A 19,335-nucleotide genomic window follows, 5' to 3' on the forward strand; every position below is an offset into this window, starting at 1 on the left:
AACAAACCGGGACCAGCATTAATTTGTCTAAAACTGCATGGCTTTATAACAGATTAGATGTGTCCAGGCTCTTTGTGAGCATGCTCCGTCCAGGGTATTGTGTGTGTGTGTGTGTGTGTGTGTGTGTGTGTGTGTGTGTGTGTGTGTGTCTGTGTGTGTGTGTGTGTGTGTGTGTGTGTGTCTGTGTGTGTGTGTGTGTGTGTGTGTTAGTGCTAGGTGGTGTTGTCATGGCAGCTCAGTTGTAATGTTTGTTTAACCGATTTGATGCCCCACTCCTCTCCTCCCCCCCTGTCCGTTTCTCACGCTGTCTACCCTTATTGGCCTCCTTGCATGTAAGTACATCGACTAACTGCCTCGTTTGCTTTTCATCAGTTGTGCATTTTTAACCTAATAACAGTTGAACACTTTTACGGTGTAAAACTTGTTTGTGTAACACCAGCAGGCTGGTGTTTGTTGTTACTATTTTCCCCACTGTTGGAACTCAGCTGTGTATAAGAGGACTGAATAGTCCCTCTGAAAAGTATTTTTGTATTCACATAACATTCTGGAACTTTGGGCTGTACATAGATTATGAGAACATGTAGATGCGGAACGACACCAAAATTACACCGCTGTATTGCACAGGTCTGTTTCTAACGGCTGTAGACTGAACACGTGTCCTGCCTTGGGCCGGCCAAATGCCTGAGCCCAAAGTGCCATCGTCCCCGGATTTTGCCTCGCTGACATCACACCGCCGTTTTCCCGCTGTTTCCATGCTGTACTGATGTACCACGTCTTTCTCGTCCTGTCTCTTGCTGTCCTGCAGTGTTCGACCAACTAGACCTGGTCACATATGAAGAAGTTGTGAAGTTGCCTGCCTTCAAAAGAAAAACGCTGGTGTTGTTAGGTGGGTGTGTTTGTTGTGGTGGGTTTTTGTTTTGTTTGTTTTTTTTAAGCGGGTCTGGTCTTGTTGTTGGGTGGGTCTGGTCTTAAGCGAGTGTGGTGGTTTTTTTGAGATAGAGGAGTCTTATGAGGTGGGTGTCATCTTGATGTTTCTTTGTTCGCTGGCAATTTTTGTGGATGTAATCTGTTAAAACTCATCTCTGTCTGCAGGTGCCCATGGTGTTGGCAGGCGACACATCAAAAACACACTCATCGCAAAGCACCCAGACAGATTTGCCTACCCAATTCCACGTAAGTTGTACACACATTGGACGTGCACACAAGCACATACACTCTTTTATTACTGCCTTTATTGTAGCATTCAGTTGACCTGTGTATTACTATAGTTAAATACTGCTATGTCTTATCTTTAATCATTAGTAAATGAAAAAAATGAGCACACTTTAGTTTTAAAATGTAAAATCTGATTTCCTCATTTGAACAATGAAACATCATCCTGACTCTTAAATTTGCACACAAGATGAACAGCACAATGGAACCCTTGGATGTGATTGTCATGATGAGACTTTGTCCCCCACTGCCAGACACCACCAGACCCCCCAAGAAAGACGAGGAGAACGGCAAGAACTACTACTTTGTGTCCCATGACCAGATGATGCAGGACATCTCCAACAACGAGTACCTGGAGTACGGCAGTCACGAGGATGCAATGTATGGCACCCGGCTGGAGACCATCCGCAAGATCCACGAGCAGGGCCTGGTCTCCATCCTGGACGTGGAGCCGCAGGTGCCAGCCCCGCCCCTTTCTTGACCAGCAGGCTGCAGGCGTTTTTATTGGCTCGGGGATTAATCGAAGGCGTGGCTTTTGTGACAGGCGCTGAAAGTTCTGCGGACGGCTGAATTCGCACCCTACGTCGTCTTCATCGCCGCACCCACGTTCACGCCTGGCATGAATGAGGTAAGCGCAGTTCACCTCGAGCTCGGCTTGAGCGATGATGTAAACCTTACCACACTCTCAGGTTCTGCCCTCGCGCACAGAGCACGGGCTGGTGGCCAGTTTAAGATCAACATTTCAGTCTTCCCCGTGTGCCTGGTTGAAAGCATTTTCTCTGTCTGCCTTCTGGTCGTCCTGTCATGAATTATCATTGCGGAGCACCTGCTGCCGGTAGACAGGCATCCTGGGGACCCACCGCTTCCCAGCCGAGGACGTCCTGTTCCTGTCTGCAGCTCAGTTCTCTGTTGCTTGTCTGTCTGTCGTTTTGCATGTTCTCTCTGTGCTGATTTCTTTGGCGTTTCCCCTCACTGCACTCAGCTTCCCAGGTGGTGCAGAAAACTGCCTGTAAGTACATGTACAGTGCATGTGAACGTGAGTGTCTGTTAACACTGACGTACAACACTGTTTACAACGTGTCTGTGCAAGTGGTTCCAGTACCCACCCAGTAGTGGCTGTAGTAAGTAGTGTGTGTAGTTATTAGGTATCAGTAGATGTAACAGGAGATTGTGCCTTGCTGTACTCTGTCCTGTGCTGATTTTAGGCAACCCTCAAATCCCTTTAAAGGCATCAGCTGTCAGAATGACTGTCTCCATGGCAAATGCAACACATGCCTGAATAAAATGCTCATACCCAGTTGGTCTCCACCAGCAGGCTGGATTTAGTCCCACTCTTGACTTCTCTTTTTGTCCCTTCTCCACTCGCTCCTCGGATCAGGACGAATCCCTTCAGAGGCTGCAGAAGGAGTCGGAGGCGCTGCAGAAATCGTACGCGCACTACTTCGACATGACCATCATCAACAACGAGATTGACGACACCATCCGTCTGCTCGAGGAAGCCATCGGTCTGGTGTCCGCCACTGCTCAATGGGTGCCTGTGTCCTGGGTCTACTAGCTCCCTCTGCAGATCACCGCCCTCATCGACGAGGCCCAGTCCCGCCCCCTTCCTCCAAAAAGAACCATCCACATGCCTCCAACAGACTCTCAGCACCTCCAGTCCATGTGGTGCCATCATCGAGACCCTCCCATGGGACTGCAAGAGGCGTAGTCTTGTATATATCTAAACATATAAATATATAAATATGAATATAAAATATTAAATATGTTCCTGTACTTATAGCTAGGGGGCGACATTTTATACTTTCCTTTCTTTTTGAATGAACGAGACGGCGTCTCAGAGCAATGATGAGCACAGTAAGATGTTGGGGTGTTTTGGGGTGGTATCAGGGGCTCCACCCTGGGGGGGGTGGGGGGGGGGTGAAGTAGGTGCCCCTCCCAGTCCAACCCCTCGGTCTCCTGGTGCTTCAGACTGGGTAGGAGAGAATCCTCCAACCCCCCGCCCCCTTTTCACAGCCCCAACCCCAACCCCAACCCAGTACAATCCCACATTCCCTGGCCATGGTCACAGAGGCAGCCCCTGGACAGATGATAAGCACAGTTGGCTCAATCCTCCCAGCCCCAAACCTTATTTATTTTTTGAGAACCGTCTGCATGGACTCGTTAGTGCTCGGTGGAAGCTCACTGACGTTAGCCACGCTGGGTCCCTTGCACTCAGCACCCTCTCTCCTCAATCCTCTGTTTGTTTACAACTCTGTTTGCACAATGGACAATAGAGAGGATGAGTGCTGCTCCCCCTCCCTCTCTCTTTCCCTCCCTCCCCCCCTCACTCTCTCCCCCCCCTTCCTCCTTGTCTTTTTTTTCTCTGACCCCCCCCCCCCCCCTTAAAATTGATTCAAAAGTGCGGTGTGTTGGTGTTTCCAGTGTAAAACTTCTCTCGTCTACTGCAGAGAATATCTTGGTCATTTGGAAGACCAATAAAAACAAAACAAAACAACAAAAAAAAGAATCTTGTCAAAGGGAGGTTAGGGGGAAACAGACTGACACCCATGCACATCCCCAGAACTCTGGGTAACCTGAGTGGACGACGTTTATCATGCCCTGTGAAGTGATGTGTTTGTAAACTGTCTTCAGATTTGATTTGTTGTGTGGGTGGGGGGAAGAGGACATTCATTACTGGGTCGACCATTTCAGAAACGTGTTGTCTTAAGAGTATTATTGTTTTATGTTTATCCTGAGAAGATGGAAATGGAGGGGATTTTTATTGTGTGTAAATGTTTCAGTGGTGCGTACATTATGCGAGTGAAATGAAGAATTGGTGTGTGCATAAACATAAATGAACTCAGTATGTGACAAACTCTTCATTTCATATTTCCCTGTGTAAATTTCTCTAAAATTCTAAGTAACACTAAGGTTACTCCTTAGTATGATTTTTTAAAAGTATGCTTCCTTTCTTGTGTTGAAAAAGTAAACTGCTTTTGAATTCACGCCTACAACGCTGTTCTCTAACTCCCGTAATTTGCATAATTGTGGAAGACGCTTAATGCACGCTATTAACTGTATGACTACTTGTAATTTTACTTGCTGCCAGTAGATGGCATCACATCTCCATATAGGTATGCTTTCTGATGTTTAACATCCTTCCCATTGTTCAATATGAAACTACCTGTCAGTTTCTCTCTACGCGATGGTTTTGAATAGAAAATTGAGTATAAGGCAGAATGACACGTCCCATTATGTGAGAGCTTGCTTTCCCTTCTATTCTGTAAAACCAACGTTATTATTGAGCATTATTAACTTTGCTTCGTTATCGAAGTAAAATATATAGCTCTATAGCTCACTGGAATTAAGGTGCTCCTTAGAACTTATTTTACGTGGTTTTTTTTTTGTTTGTTTTAAAGATTTTTGTGTATTAAACTCGAGGGAGAATATGGGAAAAACCTTTAAAAGACTGCAGAATAACGAGAAAAATTAACAGCATGTCCACCTGACAAATTTCTAAATGCATTAGTCTAATAAAATGTCACTTTCTACACATTCTTACACATTCTCAAAGTGCAAAAGTTAACTCTTGATGCATATAGATCTATAATGCTGAGATCATCTTCCGGGTTTGCGGTTTCAGTTCTCGGTGCTGCCGCTCGGTAGAAACTCGGACACGCGTGTTGACGGAGACCGGAGAGTATGATGGCTGTAATATAACGGCTAACACACTCCGGATGTAATATAACCGCTAATACACTCGGCGCTTATTGAATTCGGTGTCATTGTAGTTGCAGTAGTTGACATCGTTACCTTTAAACGCACAAACACAAATGAGTGGCTCGGTCAGAGTGCCACTATAACGAAAACAGCGGAGACACCCGTTCATCGCTGGCTAAACGAAGCAAAGCATTCAGAAGGTAATGTGTTGAAGAAAGTTTATAATACTCTTAATTGCAAAAGAGACGTAATTTCATGCAGAAAAAGAATATGCTGGCAGGTTTCGCAGTTTGCTTGGCGGAGTGTGCGCTGCCGCCATGTTGAGAAGTCCTGGTGTTGGGGCTGATTAGATTGGAGAGAGACTGGCGGTGTTGGGGGCTGACGCAGGAAAAACACCCAAATAAGAGAAAAATTCAAGGAGGCAAGACCACCAGAGCAGTCTGATGAATGCCCGAAGGTGTCGTCAGACACATTATCAATGCCTGGAGCTGAGTAATCTGGACAGAACTGGACTAGCGATAATAAGGAAGTCGTATCTAATTTCTGGGTGAGTAACATTAGCATGCTGCTAGCAGATGAGCTTGAATATGTTTAGACTACTTGCCTGCTATCTTAGCTAACCCAGTTCTCTATAATCTTCATTAACGAGATCACGGCTTGTTCGTTAATGCTGTCATGCATTTATGATCTGCATGCTGGAGAATATACTGGTAAAAGGCAAAATCACAAGACTCCGGCTTAGTTTCAGACCCTGACAGAATTAAGAGCCGGCTGTCTGTATGTTGTTAAAGCAAAATGGCTGACATTTATCTATCTTGATGGACTGTCCTGCATCTTACTTAGTGACGAGACAACGTTCTTCTGTGCTTTTGAAGCGCATGTCAAGGTTAGTTAGTTGAATTTCGACTGTAAAGGTTGGTTGCAACGGCAGGCGTGTCAGGTGTGAGGACAAACACTTGGAGAATGCTAACACCAACATATTAGCCAGTTAGCTTATCCAAGCTAACGGTGTTGCTTAGCACCATTAATGAGGTGGAGTAGTGGGAGAAAACAAGGTGAAGTGGAGGAAAACAGCTAGCCTGTTAGCTTGCTAGCTAACTAGGCCACATAAGACTACGCCTGGCTGCTAGCTAACCGCTAGGTTAACTAGGCCCCGAGCATACGTTATTAGTTAGCTAGCTAGATAACATGTTACGTAAACAAGCGCTAAATGTGGTTATTCTCAACCAGTGCAACGTTGAGCTGTTTGTTGTTGCTGTGCAGCCTAACACTATTCAGCAATTATAATAACGAAGTTATTAACCGAGAAGTGCAGCTGCTAAGATAATAGCGTTAGCGAACTAGCCTGCGCTGGTTTGCTGTTTAGTCGGTAGTGGTTCCCTAACCAGCTCTCTAGTCAAATACGGCTTCTTGCGGCACTTGACATGAAGATAGCTGGTTAGTTAACTATTTACTTAAGTTAGGTAAGTGATTGTGTGTGTGTGTGTGTGTAGCTGTGGCCTTTTTTCAGTGGTTAACCGACACCAGTCATACGATTTGTACGTACTGAGAGCGCTAACCTACATTATGTTTTTTTGGGGGGGGAGACTGAAGTTGGCCGGACTGGGAACTGCCAGGAATCTAACTTTGACTTGAACCAACAGCTAGTAGTAGGCCACGACTGTCTCTGTTTAAAATTATGTTGTTTATGTGGGGGGGAAAAAAGGCATAACGAAAGTTCAGGCTGTTTAGTTGGTCCGTTTTGTTTGATAAGATGTCAGCAAAGCAATGTTGTTTCGTATTGCCTTACAACTTGCTTCAGCCTTGCTAAAGTGCTGTTCTTCACAGGCAAGGGAAATTCCGAGCTAGACTGTTTAGCAATTTTAGTGCTGTCGAGCCAATAAAAGATGACGGGCATATCAGAAGTTGGAGACAAGAACCGCCGAGACAGTGAGTCAGTGTCTGCTCTTCGGGAGCACTCGGCCGTTTGTAATCTGATTAATTTACATTCTATGCATCGTGTACTTTTCTGCACTCTACTACATAACTAGTGGTAATAACACTGTTTAAACCTGTTTGATGATATTGCGTGAAGTAGTTTATAAAATGAAATTTGAAGATGGTTAGAAAAAAGGGTGACACTGGAGTTTCCATTCCGTGTGACATGTCTCTGATGTTACACGCGCTAGCTTTAATACAGATCAGTCATCAAGTGCAGTGAAGCGTATGCACTGATGCAACGATACGTCCCCATTTAGATGTGCCAGTTTAGTTTTTAACGATGTCTGGCTTTTTGAGTGCAGTAATCGTGGAGGATGCTCTGTAATAGGTCTGTGTGTTGGTAGACTGGAATTACCTGTTTTCATCCGATCAAGATGAATGAACTGATGCTTGTCTTTCTAACACTCATCTAGCTGGCTGTGCAGCTCAAAAAACAACAGTCTGCCATTAGAGGTTGCTTTGGTAGTCATATGGTTTCAAAAACAATTGATTGAGGATGTGTACTGTTTACAAGGACTTTACAAGGATCTTTTTTTTGGTGGTGTTATGGCATAGCTTTGTAAAAGCAACATGTAGTTTGACCTTTCTTACCTTTTGTGATCTATTTATTTATTTATTTATTTATTTATTTATTTATTTATTTACTTTAACCTTTTTAGCTTTTGACTTTTTGGAAAATCAGTCCATGTCAGGTAAAGCACTTAATACAAAGGCTACAACCATCCAACAGACTGCTCGAACACCTGCATGACAGGATGTTGTTCTTATTTCACTTCCTGGAACGTGGCATAAAATACACTGCAGCATAGGAGGTGTGGAGAGACCAGACGCTAAAGGCAAATTTGTCTGAAACATCTCCTTTAAGAATGGCTTTGATAATTGGGAAAGGGGATCATGTTAAACGAATCAATATAGTATCACGACTGAGTGATTTAAATGGTGCTAGCAGTAAATTGTAATATTTAAACGTCACCCACAGTTAGAATGTTGGTTAGACCATAGTTTTCTAGATTGGTATTTTTGTCTTTATTTTTCCTAGTGTGTTTTTCTTCAGTTAGCCTAGTTATGATGTGTACAGGTGTCTCTGACAGCCTGACTTGCACAGGGCAGCTGTGCTTGGCAAGACAAGAGTCCAGGCCTGTGGTAGACGAGGGCTTTGAGTGCTGGGGATATTACGGTTCATTTACATTTACAAAGATGGCTGCGTGCTCTTACTGATTCATGAATGTCAAAAGAAATGTTCGTCGGTGTTCCACAGTTATAAACTACATTTTATAATCTATACCTTTTTAAAACGTTACTGAGTTTCTATGATTAGGCTATATCACTGAGCCTTTCTGTTATGTTGAATAAAGCTAAGCGATATCTATAGTGCTCTTAGTCACACTTCTTGAAACAAAAAAAGACTACACATCCTGTTTAATTTGAAAATTGTCAGGTGTGTGTTAATAACAGGAAAATAGTATTCACATGACTTAAATGTCAATAAATCTGGTCAAAATGATGCATATTGTACAACCCTAATGTTGGTAAGAGAGTGTTCATTCTCTCAGTTCAGAAATTTCATATCAGTGAATCCCAGAAAAAGATCTGGTTAAATATGCTTGTCTTCAGATTTTTTTAAATTTCAAATTTCATTATTGTATACCGGCCTGTATAAACAGCATAAAGTCACATCTCTGTGTAATGGCTTTTATATTAGTTTGTTTTTGTTTACTTGCCTAGATCTAGGTATCTTTCTGAACTCATTATTTATAGCAAACAAATCTTGTATTTCTGTATTTAATACAATGTCAACAATTAGGTTGTTGTGGCAACATGGAAACCGATTAAAACACACCCTAATAAATGCAGCAGGTTGAACCGTTAACATTCATTTGCAGTGAATTACCAGGTAATATAATAATGAGGTTCATTAACCAATGATTTTATTGTTGTTTTAAATGTATATTTAGGTCTTAAAATATGAACAAAGCATTTTTATTTGCTATAAATTAATTCATACAAGATCTAGAATTGTAAGTCATCATTTAGAAATGCTCAGATTAAGCACACTTGAATTTTCTTGTTTTACAGTATTTCAGCAAGATTTAGAATGCAAATTTATACTGCAGTAAACCATATAAGAAGTATATGGGGACGTGGGATCCCCTTAATCTCCAACTCCAAATTGTTATTTCCGATTATTAATCTTCAGTGTGACACACAGTAGCTTTGTACTGTTATTGATCTTGTTTTGTATTGGACACTTGGTATTGGCTACACTTGTGTCAATCGGCATACTGTCCTTTGCTAAAGAAGATATTACTTAGATGTCAAACCATTCTCAACATCTCGTAAACCCTGAGGTGTTAGTAGCATGGTTATGTTGAGCTGGTATAGGTTTGTTGTGCACAGAAGTGGTGCTGTTTTTTTTTTTCTCCCATCTATAAATATCACTGCTGGGTTGACCACCACTCAGATATATCCAGACAACAGCAGCCATATTGCCAGAATCTAAGCATTGTCGAACATCTCACAGATGTTGTATGGCGCAAACAAAATGTGCATAGCAACAAATGAGGTGTAGAGCCTACCTGTACCCATAAAAGATGTCCCATGAAGGTGTCTAAAGAAGATGGAAAAATGCTTTTGTAAAATTTTAAACCAAGATTGACACCTTTTTCCACCTTTTAATGTGAAGTTGCAATCTACAAATTAATGAAACTGGGTAAAAACAAAATGTATTAAAATTTATAATGACCTACGTACATAAATGTATATACCCCTAAACTAATTATTTTGTGAAAGGAACTTTTGATTACAGTGCTTGTCTTTTTTTTTTTTTTTGTCTTTTTTTTTTTTTTTTGGTCAGAGTCTCTCAACTTGTCAATATTTCCCACTCTTGCAATATTTTCCCATGTGAAAGAACTAAATCCGTCAGGTTGAAAGGCGTGTACTGTGCATGGCTGTCTTCAGTTCACTCTACCGCTTTTCAGTTGGATTCAGGTCTTGGCTCTGGCTGGACCATTCCAAAACATTTGGTCTTTGTTTTGGTGAAGTCATTCCTATGTTGATTTGGACATAAGCTTTGAGTCATCGACGTGGCTGAAAGGTGACATTCCTCTTGACATCCAAAGTCATCTGGTATTTGTAGCTATCTGTGATCCTTTATAGCTTGATCAAAGCCTTAGTTCAGACTTCAGTCAGGCTGCTACCTGCATGCATAACCCTGGGGATGGGGTTCTTTGCGTGAGGTGCTGTTTTATTTTGCACTATACAGTTATGTGCAAAATAATAGCAGTGTGTTTAAAACGACTGAGAAAAAGCGCAATCCTCATACTAGCATTTATTTCTATATACACAAAGGCACTGGGAGCACTGCACATTCAATTCCAAATGAAAACATGAACGAAATATCAATTTTTAAACTGAAAATAAAGAAAAAAGAATAACGGGCTGTTCAAAAAAAAGCAGCGTCTTCATTTTCATTTACAAGTCAAATATTTGCAGTATAAACTGAAAGTTGTTTACAGTTTTAGCTTTTTTCTTGATCACTGAACTAATATTTAGTTGTATAACCTTTTATTTCTGATAACTGCTTTACATCTGTGTGGCATGGAGTCAACTAACATCTGACACCTGCGAACAGCTGACTGGACTACATTCCATAGTTCTTCTGCATTCTTGGGTTTTGCATAAAAAAACTGCATTTTTGATGTCACTCCACAAATTCACAATCGGATTGGGGTATTCACATAACATCAATCTTGTTGGTCTTGAACCAGGATGTTGCCCACTTGCTGGTGTATTTGGGGTTGTTGTCCTGCTGAAACACCCATTTCAAAGGCATTTCTTCAGCATAAGGCAACATGACCTCTTCCAATATTTTGATCTATTCAAACGGGCCCATGGTGCCTGGTATGCGATAAATGGGTCCAACTCCAAAGTATGAGCAACCTCTCCAAACCATTGTGCTTTGTGTCTTCACAGTGTACTGTGGCTTGAATTCAGTGTATTATGGGTCGTCTCACAAACTGTCTGTGGCCTTTAGACCTAATAAGAACAATCTTGCTCTCATGTGTCCATAGAATGTTGCACCACTTCTCTTTAGGCCAGTGTTCTTTTTGGCAAACTGTAACCTTTTCAACACGTCTTTTTTTTCAGCAATGGTACTTTACGAAGGTTTCTTGCAAATAGTTTGGCTTCACATGGGTATCTTCTGATTGTTTCAGTACTCATAGGTAACTAAAGATCATCTTTGATTTCCCTGGAGCTGATCATTGGATGCTTCTTTGCCATTCTTGTTATTCTATGATTTACACGGATGGTAGTATTTCTTTTCCTACCACGTGTTTCGGGTTTTGTTTGCCATTTTAAAACATTTGAGATCATTTTAGCTGAGCAGCCAATTATTTTCTGCACTTTATATGTTTTCCCCTCTCCAATTAACTTCTTGATCAAAGTTCTTTCTCCTTTGGTACAATGTCTGGAACGACCCATTTTACTCACTGAGCAAAGGCTAAAACCAGCAGGTACAACATTTGCTGCGTTCCTTTTTAAATAAGGGCCATAATTGAGATCTGTTTCTTCATAGAATGAATGACCTCACTAATTGAACTCCACACTGCTATTAATCTGAACATGCCAGTTCATTAAATGAGTCAATTACACCCAATTAGCAGCATGCACGTTATGACTGTTGATTCTTTTGGTTGCCCATTACTTGGCTGCACCTAGTCAAGAATTTTTTCCCATGTTGTATTATCTTTTCTGCCAAAATCAGTAAATAAATACATTAGTGATTTTAGACTGCTATTATTTTGCACATAACTGTACATTTGGAATTATCCTAAAAGTTCAAGCTCGAGCTACTCAGACCTTTTTTTTCCCCTCCGCATGGTTTTGGGGAAACTGGATGCATCTTCCTCCAAATCTTTCCTGGGCTTGGATAGGTGTTGTTTTTTTGTTGTTGTTGTTGCTTTAGTGAGAGAAGACTTTTAGATTGGCTGATTCTAAACCACATCTCCCAATATAGAGCTAATTTCATTATAGTAAACAAATTTTCATAAAGTTGTGCCTTAGTTGTGTTTTAAATTATTTTATTACATTATCATTATTTGTGTCTCTACTTATGAAGTGCATGACACAGAACTACAACTGAAAATACACACTCAGAAGTCTAGAGGCTGTGTTCCCTGGGCTGGTGCGATAGGCAGGGTCTCTCTTCCAGTAGTGTCCATACTGCTTCCATAATGATGGGATCTTCAGGACCTTCCTGACGATGATGATGACTGCCTTTCTCATAGGTCATACATCAACTTCTTTGGCCTTTTAGTGGATTTATAAAACAGCTGTTATAGACTATTAAGGTTGAACTGAATATAAGCAACAGATCTGAACAAAGAAAACAGGATATCAAAAAAGGGAGTGGAAAAAAAACCCTTGCTGTAAGGAAATGCAACTTGATCCTTTAGCTACAAGTAATGCAACTTTTGATAATAATATTGTTTGATATTGGTGCGTCTCATCAATTTAAACCCACAAAACAAATCTTAATATAAAAAAAGTGAACAATGTTGTGCAGGAAAATATATGTATCTAAGTGCACACTATGGGGTTCATTTAAAGACAGCATGAGTACCTTTTTGGGCTGTGACTTCATGCTCTTCAGCCCCTGAGGCTGGTCTGGGATTTGCCTTTTTTTATACACAAAGAATCAGACTGCAGTGATGATGCTGCAGTTTAGTTTAGTAGACTAAACTAGAATTTGTGCTGCATGCAAATGTAAAACCGATTCGAGCTAAGCATCAAAAAAGCTTGTAAGTATTTGCTTTTTTCCTGTAATGTGTGCATTGCTCTTGGTTCTAAAATATTGGTTGTAGTCTACAAATCCTGTCAGACAGTGACTAATGACTAATACCTGTACACATTTTAAGGATCTAAGAGTCCTACAAAAATTAAACAAAAAGGCTAATTCTCACGTGACATTGTATTTGCATGTCGTCATTGTGAGACAGTGCCACTAAAAACCAGAAGGCACATGAAGGGCTTTGTCCATTTGTAGCACCCTAAGAAGCAGCTCACCAGCTGGCATTTTATTTTCGTCTCTAGTTTCTCTTTGTAAATAAATTCCTTCACGATCCATTTACGCATGCTGCTAACTTCAGAGAGAGTGCATCGTTCAGCATCCATGTTTGGAAACAGCCTGACTGGGAATAACGATATCCCCCATATTCCATAACCAGTAGGCATGTCCATTTAATAATGTTAAGCAGAATTGTGATTAACCCCCTCCATAACTAATTATTCGCTAAAGGCTCCAATTAATGCATCCTATTTAGTCATTAACTGCTTCTGTATGAGCATTTGCAAAATGCACTGCTTATAAAAGGTATTACTTTAATCATATGAGAAGCCCATTAATATAAATAAAAATATTGTGCATACCAAGTAAGCTCGACTGATTAAATATTTAGTGTTAAATATCTGGATACTGTCACATAAACATGCATAACCAAGTCATTGTGTTTTATCTATCTATCTGTCTGTCTATCTATCTGCCACATCCTTGGATGCTTATGTAGAAAAGGGAGTCCTACAATGACTTGGTTATGCATGTTTATGAGATGTCTCCGTACCTAGGCAGTGTTCCAGGGGGTTTCAAATGGTCATGGCACATCTGTCTGAATGTGATGCTGGAAATCAGGGTCATTTCACACCCAAGCCCACCATTCTCCCAGTAAGCAGGAAGCTCCCATCGTCTCCAGATTATAGTACGAGTATAAATCTGTAAACGCAGAGGACCGAGCCCTGACTGACCTGTTTCAGGAGAGTAAACTTTACTGAGCTGGCTGTTTGAAGTGACTTGGGTGCGTCGGTGTATTTGAGGTGCTCTGTGCAAGTGCACCACTGACACAGATCAGTGGAGCTGTTTGGTGTTCTATAAATAACGTGGTGCCATGTATAGTGACAACAGCGTACCATGTCTGTACAGCAATAGCAGAAGTTCGTGTCTAGATCTAAGATCGTTTAAACTCTGCGGTAATGGGGTTAACGGGTTTGAGAAGCAGCTGGCTTTGTAGTGTTATACAAGTTATACAAGTTTGGTTTATTTGTCACATACATAGTCATACACAGTACAGCACGCAGTGAAATGGTGGGTGAAGTTGGTTTATGGGTAAAAGTCGTGTTTTTGTGCAGTGAAACTAATTTGAAGTGTTATTTTGTTTTTGCATGCTCTGCACAATGTGGGATTGTAGAAGTGCTCTGTAATGGGTGAGTAAGGGACAGTAATGGTGTACGTGCTGGGGCAGAGTACACGGCCAGACGTGGCTCTTTGACCTTTCTCGTTAAGGGGCAGGTTAGCCAGCTAGCAGGCTGGGCACTAGAACACTTCAGTTCAGCTTCAGCAGGCCGGCTGATTTGTTGTGTATGCTGTTCAACTCCATGCTTGTGAAGGGAGGGGGCTACAAAACATTTTATTTTTGTATGAGTTTATTGTTATTTTATAATGGAGTTTAATTGCTAGAGTGTTGCTAGCGGCTGAACCGGAGATTCTTGCATGCTTGGTCTCAACACCTGGGTCGTCCATTAACACACCTGTTTGTCCTACCTTGCAGGTTATGCAATGGTCACTGCAACTCGACCTAAGCCTCAGGTGCTGCTCTCCTGCTTGGTCACCCTCTGGATTCACCCTGCTGCCCTCCAGGCAGTGATTTCTCGCCTGGATCCAACCACATAAGCTGACAAGATTGCAAAGACCTGCTGGGTGTCGAGCATGACTGCCACCACCCGGGGGTCCCCTGTGGGGGGCAGTGACAGCCAGGGCCAGAGTCAGGCTCCAGATGGCCAGAGCCAACCCCTGCTCCCCCCCAACCAGGTGTGTGTGTGTGTGTGTGTGTGTGTGTGTGTGTGTGTGATTATATGGCCCAGTCAAATACTTTATAAATTTCTTAAAGAAAAACATATATATAAAGACTTCTTGTCTTGTATGTGTGTGTGCGTGTAGACTCCTTCGCCCAGCTCGTCCAATGAGACGTCTCCGCTGAGTCCGGCGGAAGAACAGGGTCAGTGTGATGCTCCGTCTGCTCAGGAAGAGGAGGAGCCATCCTTCCCCCACACGGACCTGGCCAAGCTGGATGACATGATCAACCGGTCCGTCACGCTCTAAAGCTCGTACCACGCTCCGAGCCGCACATTTTGCAGCCGAATTATGATGATCTGTAGAAAGTCTTTTAAAGAATTCTCACTGCGACGATACTTTTCTGTAATCTTCCTTTACTTTTGCTCATGGTGCAGTGGTGGTTTTATCATTTCCTTGTTGTTCTCCTGTCATGTCTGTCACTCACCACCACCTTAGGCCTCGCTGGGTGGTTCCAGTCTTGCCAAAGGGGGAGCTGGAGGTCCTACTAGAAGCTGCTATTGATCTTAGTAAAAAAGGTAAAAACAAAAAAAAAACCAAACAAATATAACTAATTCAGGAAGGATAATCAGAGTTCCCACTTGTCATGGGGTTTTTGGAATATCATGGAATTAAAAAAGAAAAACAACCCAAAAGGCTTTTACCAGATGTGGAACGTCGGCATACTTGGTCATATTTTTGGGTCAAGTCATGGAAGATCATGGAATGATCTTGTAATTTTCTTTGTAATATCTTTACATTTTAGTTACCATTTTTCAAAATGTTATACCTTCACAAGTTTCCTGTATTGTGTGAGTGTTTATGGTCAGTGTTCTGGTTTCTTGATTTTTAAGTGCCTGTTTAACAAAGGTGGCCTACTTTTTCAGTTCATTATGTCATGGAAATTCAGATTTTTAGTCAGTGAGAGTAAAGGGGAAAGAATTTTCCTTTGACTTGGAGTGCGAACGCTGATTAATGTGTTTCCAAACCAGCCTCCTCTTTGTGGTCAGAGTTGTGAAGGTTCTTCCTCCTCTGTGTCCGTTTGTGTGAAGGGCTGGACATGAAGTGTGAAGCGTGTCAGAGGTTTTTCAGAGATGGCCTGACAATCTCCTTCACTAAAATTCTCACGGACGAGGCAGTGAGTGGATGGAAGTTTGAGATTCACGTAAGTGTCTGTCTCCAGTTTACAGAGTTACTTTAACGGCCTCGCGTGATCAGAATCACGATCTTGTACCACACTGAACATTATTAATAAAAAGTGTGGTGTGTTCCCTTGCTTACGCTGAACAGAGGTGCATCATTACTAACACACACCGACTCATGGAGCTGTGTGTGGTCAAGCTGTCTCAAGATTGGTTTCCACTGCTTGAGCTGCTCGCCATGGCAACCAACCCCCACTGCAAGTTTCACATTTACAACGGGACACGCCCGTCCGAGAGCGTTCCAGCTGGGGCCCAGCTCGCGGATGACGAGCTCTTTGCACGTCCGCCAGACCCTCGTTCACCTAAGGTATCCCAACCTTGAATGACCCTTCCTGTGTGCTGTGACAAAAGCATCTTAAAATGAAATTAAGCCCAGGAGCTGGATTTCCTGATATGACAGACAGATTTGTTTGAAGCTTTGCACTGTTTCTGTCTCTTCTCTGTTTTACTGTCCATCTCCAACGTTCAGGGCTGGCTGGTGGACCTCATCAATAAATTTGGCACACTGAACGGCTTTCAGATACTGCACGATCATTTCATGAGTGGCCAGGCTCTTAATGTACAGATAATCGCAGCTCTTATCAAGTAAGTGCTCGCTCTGTTTCTCTCTCACTTTCACTCTCTCCATAGATGCCTTAAATGTACCTTTTATTTCAAGGGAATTTGAACCCAACCAAATGTGTCCTTCTCAGAGTCTTCACTTTCGTCCCCCCAAGTGTAATAATTTGAATGTTTTCTCCCTCCCCCCCCACAGGCCGTTTGGACAGTGTTATGAGTTTTTGACATTGCACACGGTGAAGAAGTTCTTCTTGCCTGTGATAGAGATGGTTCCTCAGTTTCTGGAGAACCTCACAGACGAGGAGCTTAAGAAGGAGGCCAAGAACGAAACCAAGAATGATGCTCTTTCTATGATCATCAAGTCCCTGAAGAATCTGGCGTCCAGAGTACCGGGTCAAGAAGAAACTGTTAAGAACTTAGAAATTTTTAGGTTGAAAATGATCCTTAGGTGAGTAACTTTAAAGGAAAATGTTTTAATCTTTTTTTTGTTGTTGTTGTTGTTTGTTTATTTACTTGAAGTAAATCATCTCTGGATTTGAAGATTGTTGCTTTAAAATATCATACATTGCATTATATTTACTTTATCCAAGTGTTATGTAATTGCATCATTTGGCGTTTTTACAGGTTATTGCAAATTTCTTCTTTTAATGGAAAAATGAATGCTTTAAATGAGGTTAACAAGGTGATCTCAAGCGTTTCATATTACACTCATCGCCATGGCAACCCAGAGGAAGAGGAGTGGCTCACGGCAGAGCGAATGGCGGTAAGAGTGGTTCATTGATGGTGAACATGTAAGACTTCACAACCACTGTTCCATTTCTGCTAGACTGATGATATTCTTAGACAATTTTAAAATGGTTTTCTCTATCTGAAACCATAATACTTTCAAAAAAAGAGAAATTTCTCAAAGCATAAATAAGCATAAATGATGAGGAATTTGTAAGGGGTGTTTGTTTAATTCTGTTCCTTGGCTTTAATGCTTGTGAACATTTGTAATGTTCTTGGAAATTTATCTCATGCTCATAAAAGACTTTTTAATGTATTGTGTGCGATTGCTTTGTGGGTGTAAAGACTTTCTCTCCTCATCTCTCATTTCTTAGGAGTGGATTCAGCAGAACAACATTCTGTCCATTGTTCTGAGGGACAGTCTACACCAGCCTCAGTATGTGGAGAAGTTGGAGAAGATCCTGAGATTTGTCATTAAAGAGAAGGCTCTGACACTACAGGACCTGGACAACATCTGGGCTGCACAGGTGGGGCCCACTGTGCTGAGCTCCACAGGAGGGCACAGCTGCCCTGGTGTCGTTTTGTTTGTTTTGATATGCTGAGTCTTGTTTGTGGCATTGTAGGCTGGTAAACACGAGGCCATTGTGAAGAATGTTCATGACCTTTTGGCTAAGCTGGCCTGGGATTTCTCTCCTGAGCAGCTCGACCATCTGTTTGACTGCTTTAAGGTAGGAAACGATGAACTTGGTACAAATGTTATATTGTAGAGTACAGTCATGTGTTGACACTCGTTCATCTACACATCTATAGACAACAGTCATATCTATATCTAACAATATTAGCATATTTGTGTCTTTGGAAGCAAATACTACTCTCTTCCGACATCTTTGCTGTGGAATAACACATTAGACTGCGGCCTGGTGAACTCGTCAATTTGTCCAGCGGTCTGGACAGGGCGGGGCCAGGGGGGCATTGGGGCGGGGCCAGTGGTCCAGACTGGGACGCTGTCCGTGCTCTTCTCTCCTGGACAGGCAAGCTGGACGAACGCTAGTAAGAAGCAGAGGGAGAAGCTTCTGGAGTTGATCCGCAGGCTGGCGGAGGACGACAAGGATGGCGTGATGGCGCACAAGGTGCTGAGCCTGCTCTGGAACCTGGCACACAGCGACGACGTCCCTGTCGACATTATGGACCAGGCCCTGAGTGCCCACATCAAGATCCTGGACTACAGCTGTTCCCAGGTCAGCCTGGAGAATGTCGTCAACCTCTGCACCGATCGTGGTGGTGTTCCTCACCGTTTTACACACACCCACACACACCTAATGCTACTGAGGACCCATTTGGTTTTGTTTTTTTTGTTTGTTTGTTTTTCTTCTACGGTTCAGTTGCACCTTGGGCTTTCTGCAGGTTTATGCTGATGAAAGTTTTTGCAGGGATGTAAATAACTGAAAGGCGGTGGGGCCTGATGGTTTAACCAAAGACCTTCCTTTTGCCCTCCTGTAGGACCGGGACACGCAAAAGATCCAGTGGATAGACCGTTTCATTGAGGAACTGCGAACTAACGATAAGTGGGTAATCCCGGCCCTGAAACAGATCCGTGAGATCTGCAGTCTGTTTGGAGAAGCTCCTCAGAACCTCAGGTCAGCCACTGGCATTCGCCTTACGGAACACCGCTTTAACTTCGCAGACAATTACATTAGGCTAAAGAACTTATCTTTAGGTGCCTTCACAGGTTTTGCGTGGAATTCAGATTAGTAGTTATGCCTTTAATTAGGTTTTTTTAAAATTTATTTAGCTATTTTCATTACAAAACCTGCATTGTTTTTTTTTTTTTGGTTTTTTTTAGATAAACATACATCCTACCGTGACTGTGTGGTGGTGTTTTGTCGTGACTGTCGTGTGCGTTTCTGTACCCAAAGCCAGACACAGCGGAGCCCTCATGTGTTCTACCGTCACGACCTGATCAATCAGCTGCAGCACAACCATGCGCTTGTCACACTGGTGGCCGAGAACCTGTCCGCATACATGGAGAACATGAGACAGTTTGCCAAGGGTATGTCCTGTGACTCCGCGTGAGTC

At 42.3% G+C, this 19,335-nt stretch overlaps 2 protein-coding genes across 17 annotated transcripts in view; both read left to right on the plus strand.

Annotated features, from left to right (window-relative positions):
- The window catches only part of caskb (calcium/calmodulin-dependent serine protein kinase b), a 48,769-nt gene extending 44,573 nt beyond the window's left edge, over window positions 1-4,196 (plus strand). For 6 of the 13 annotated variants that reach the window (XM_081710380.1, XM_081710379.1, XM_081710385.1 and 3 more), the window contains 6 exons: window positions 806-886; window positions 1,093-1,173; window positions 1,467-1,669; window positions 1,757-1,840; window positions 2,195-2,221; window positions 2,591-4,196. In XM_081710380.1, coding sequence (XP_081566506.1) covers window positions 806-886; window positions 1,093-1,173; window positions 1,467-1,669; window positions 1,757-1,840; window positions 2,195-2,221; window positions 2,591-2,767 — 653 coding nt within the window. In that variant the 3' untranslated portion in view covers window positions 2,768-4,196. The remainder of the gene's footprint in view (window positions 1-805; window positions 887-1,092; window positions 1,174-1,466; window positions 1,670-1,756; window positions 1,841-2,194; window positions 2,222-2,590) is intronic. The other 7 variants (XM_027018423.3, XM_027018426.3, XM_027018429.3 and 4 more) reach the window with 3 other exon arrangements.
- Window positions 4,197-4,834: 638 nt separating this feature from the next.
- Window positions 4,835-19,335, plus strand: part of LOC113582616 (ubiquitin carboxyl-terminal hydrolase 9X-like) — a 29,849-nt gene continuing 15,348 nt past the window's right edge. Inside the window, exons 1-15 of one of the 4 annotated variants that reach the window (XM_027018472.3) lie at window positions 4,835-5,111; window positions 5,262-5,458; window positions 14,493-14,752; window positions 14,882-15,027; window positions 15,233-15,312; window positions 15,826-15,938; window positions 16,064-16,282; window positions 16,445-16,560; window positions 16,730-16,981; window positions 17,158-17,296; window positions 17,634-17,786; window positions 17,883-17,987; window positions 18,291-18,497; window positions 18,760-18,896; window positions 19,176-19,309. In XM_027018472.3, coding sequence (XP_026874273.3) covers window positions 14,651-14,752; window positions 14,882-15,027; window positions 15,233-15,312; window positions 15,826-15,938; window positions 16,064-16,282; window positions 16,445-16,560; window positions 16,730-16,981; window positions 17,158-17,296; window positions 17,634-17,786; window positions 17,883-17,987; window positions 18,291-18,497; window positions 18,760-18,896; window positions 19,176-19,309 — 1,903 coding nt within the window. In that variant the 5' untranslated portion in view covers window positions 4,835-5,111; window positions 5,262-5,458; window positions 14,493-14,650. The other 3 variants (XM_027018473.3, XM_027018475.3, XM_027018474.3) reach the window with 3 other exon arrangements.

This window comes from Electrophorus electricus, chromosome 3 (genome assembly GCF_041902795.1).
Source record: "Electrophorus electricus isolate QZ-2024a chromosome 3, ASM4190279v1, whole genome shotgun sequence".
NCBI classification, from domain to species: Eukaryota; Metazoa; Chordata; class Actinopteri; order Gymnotiformes; family Gymnotidae; genus Electrophorus; species Electrophorus electricus.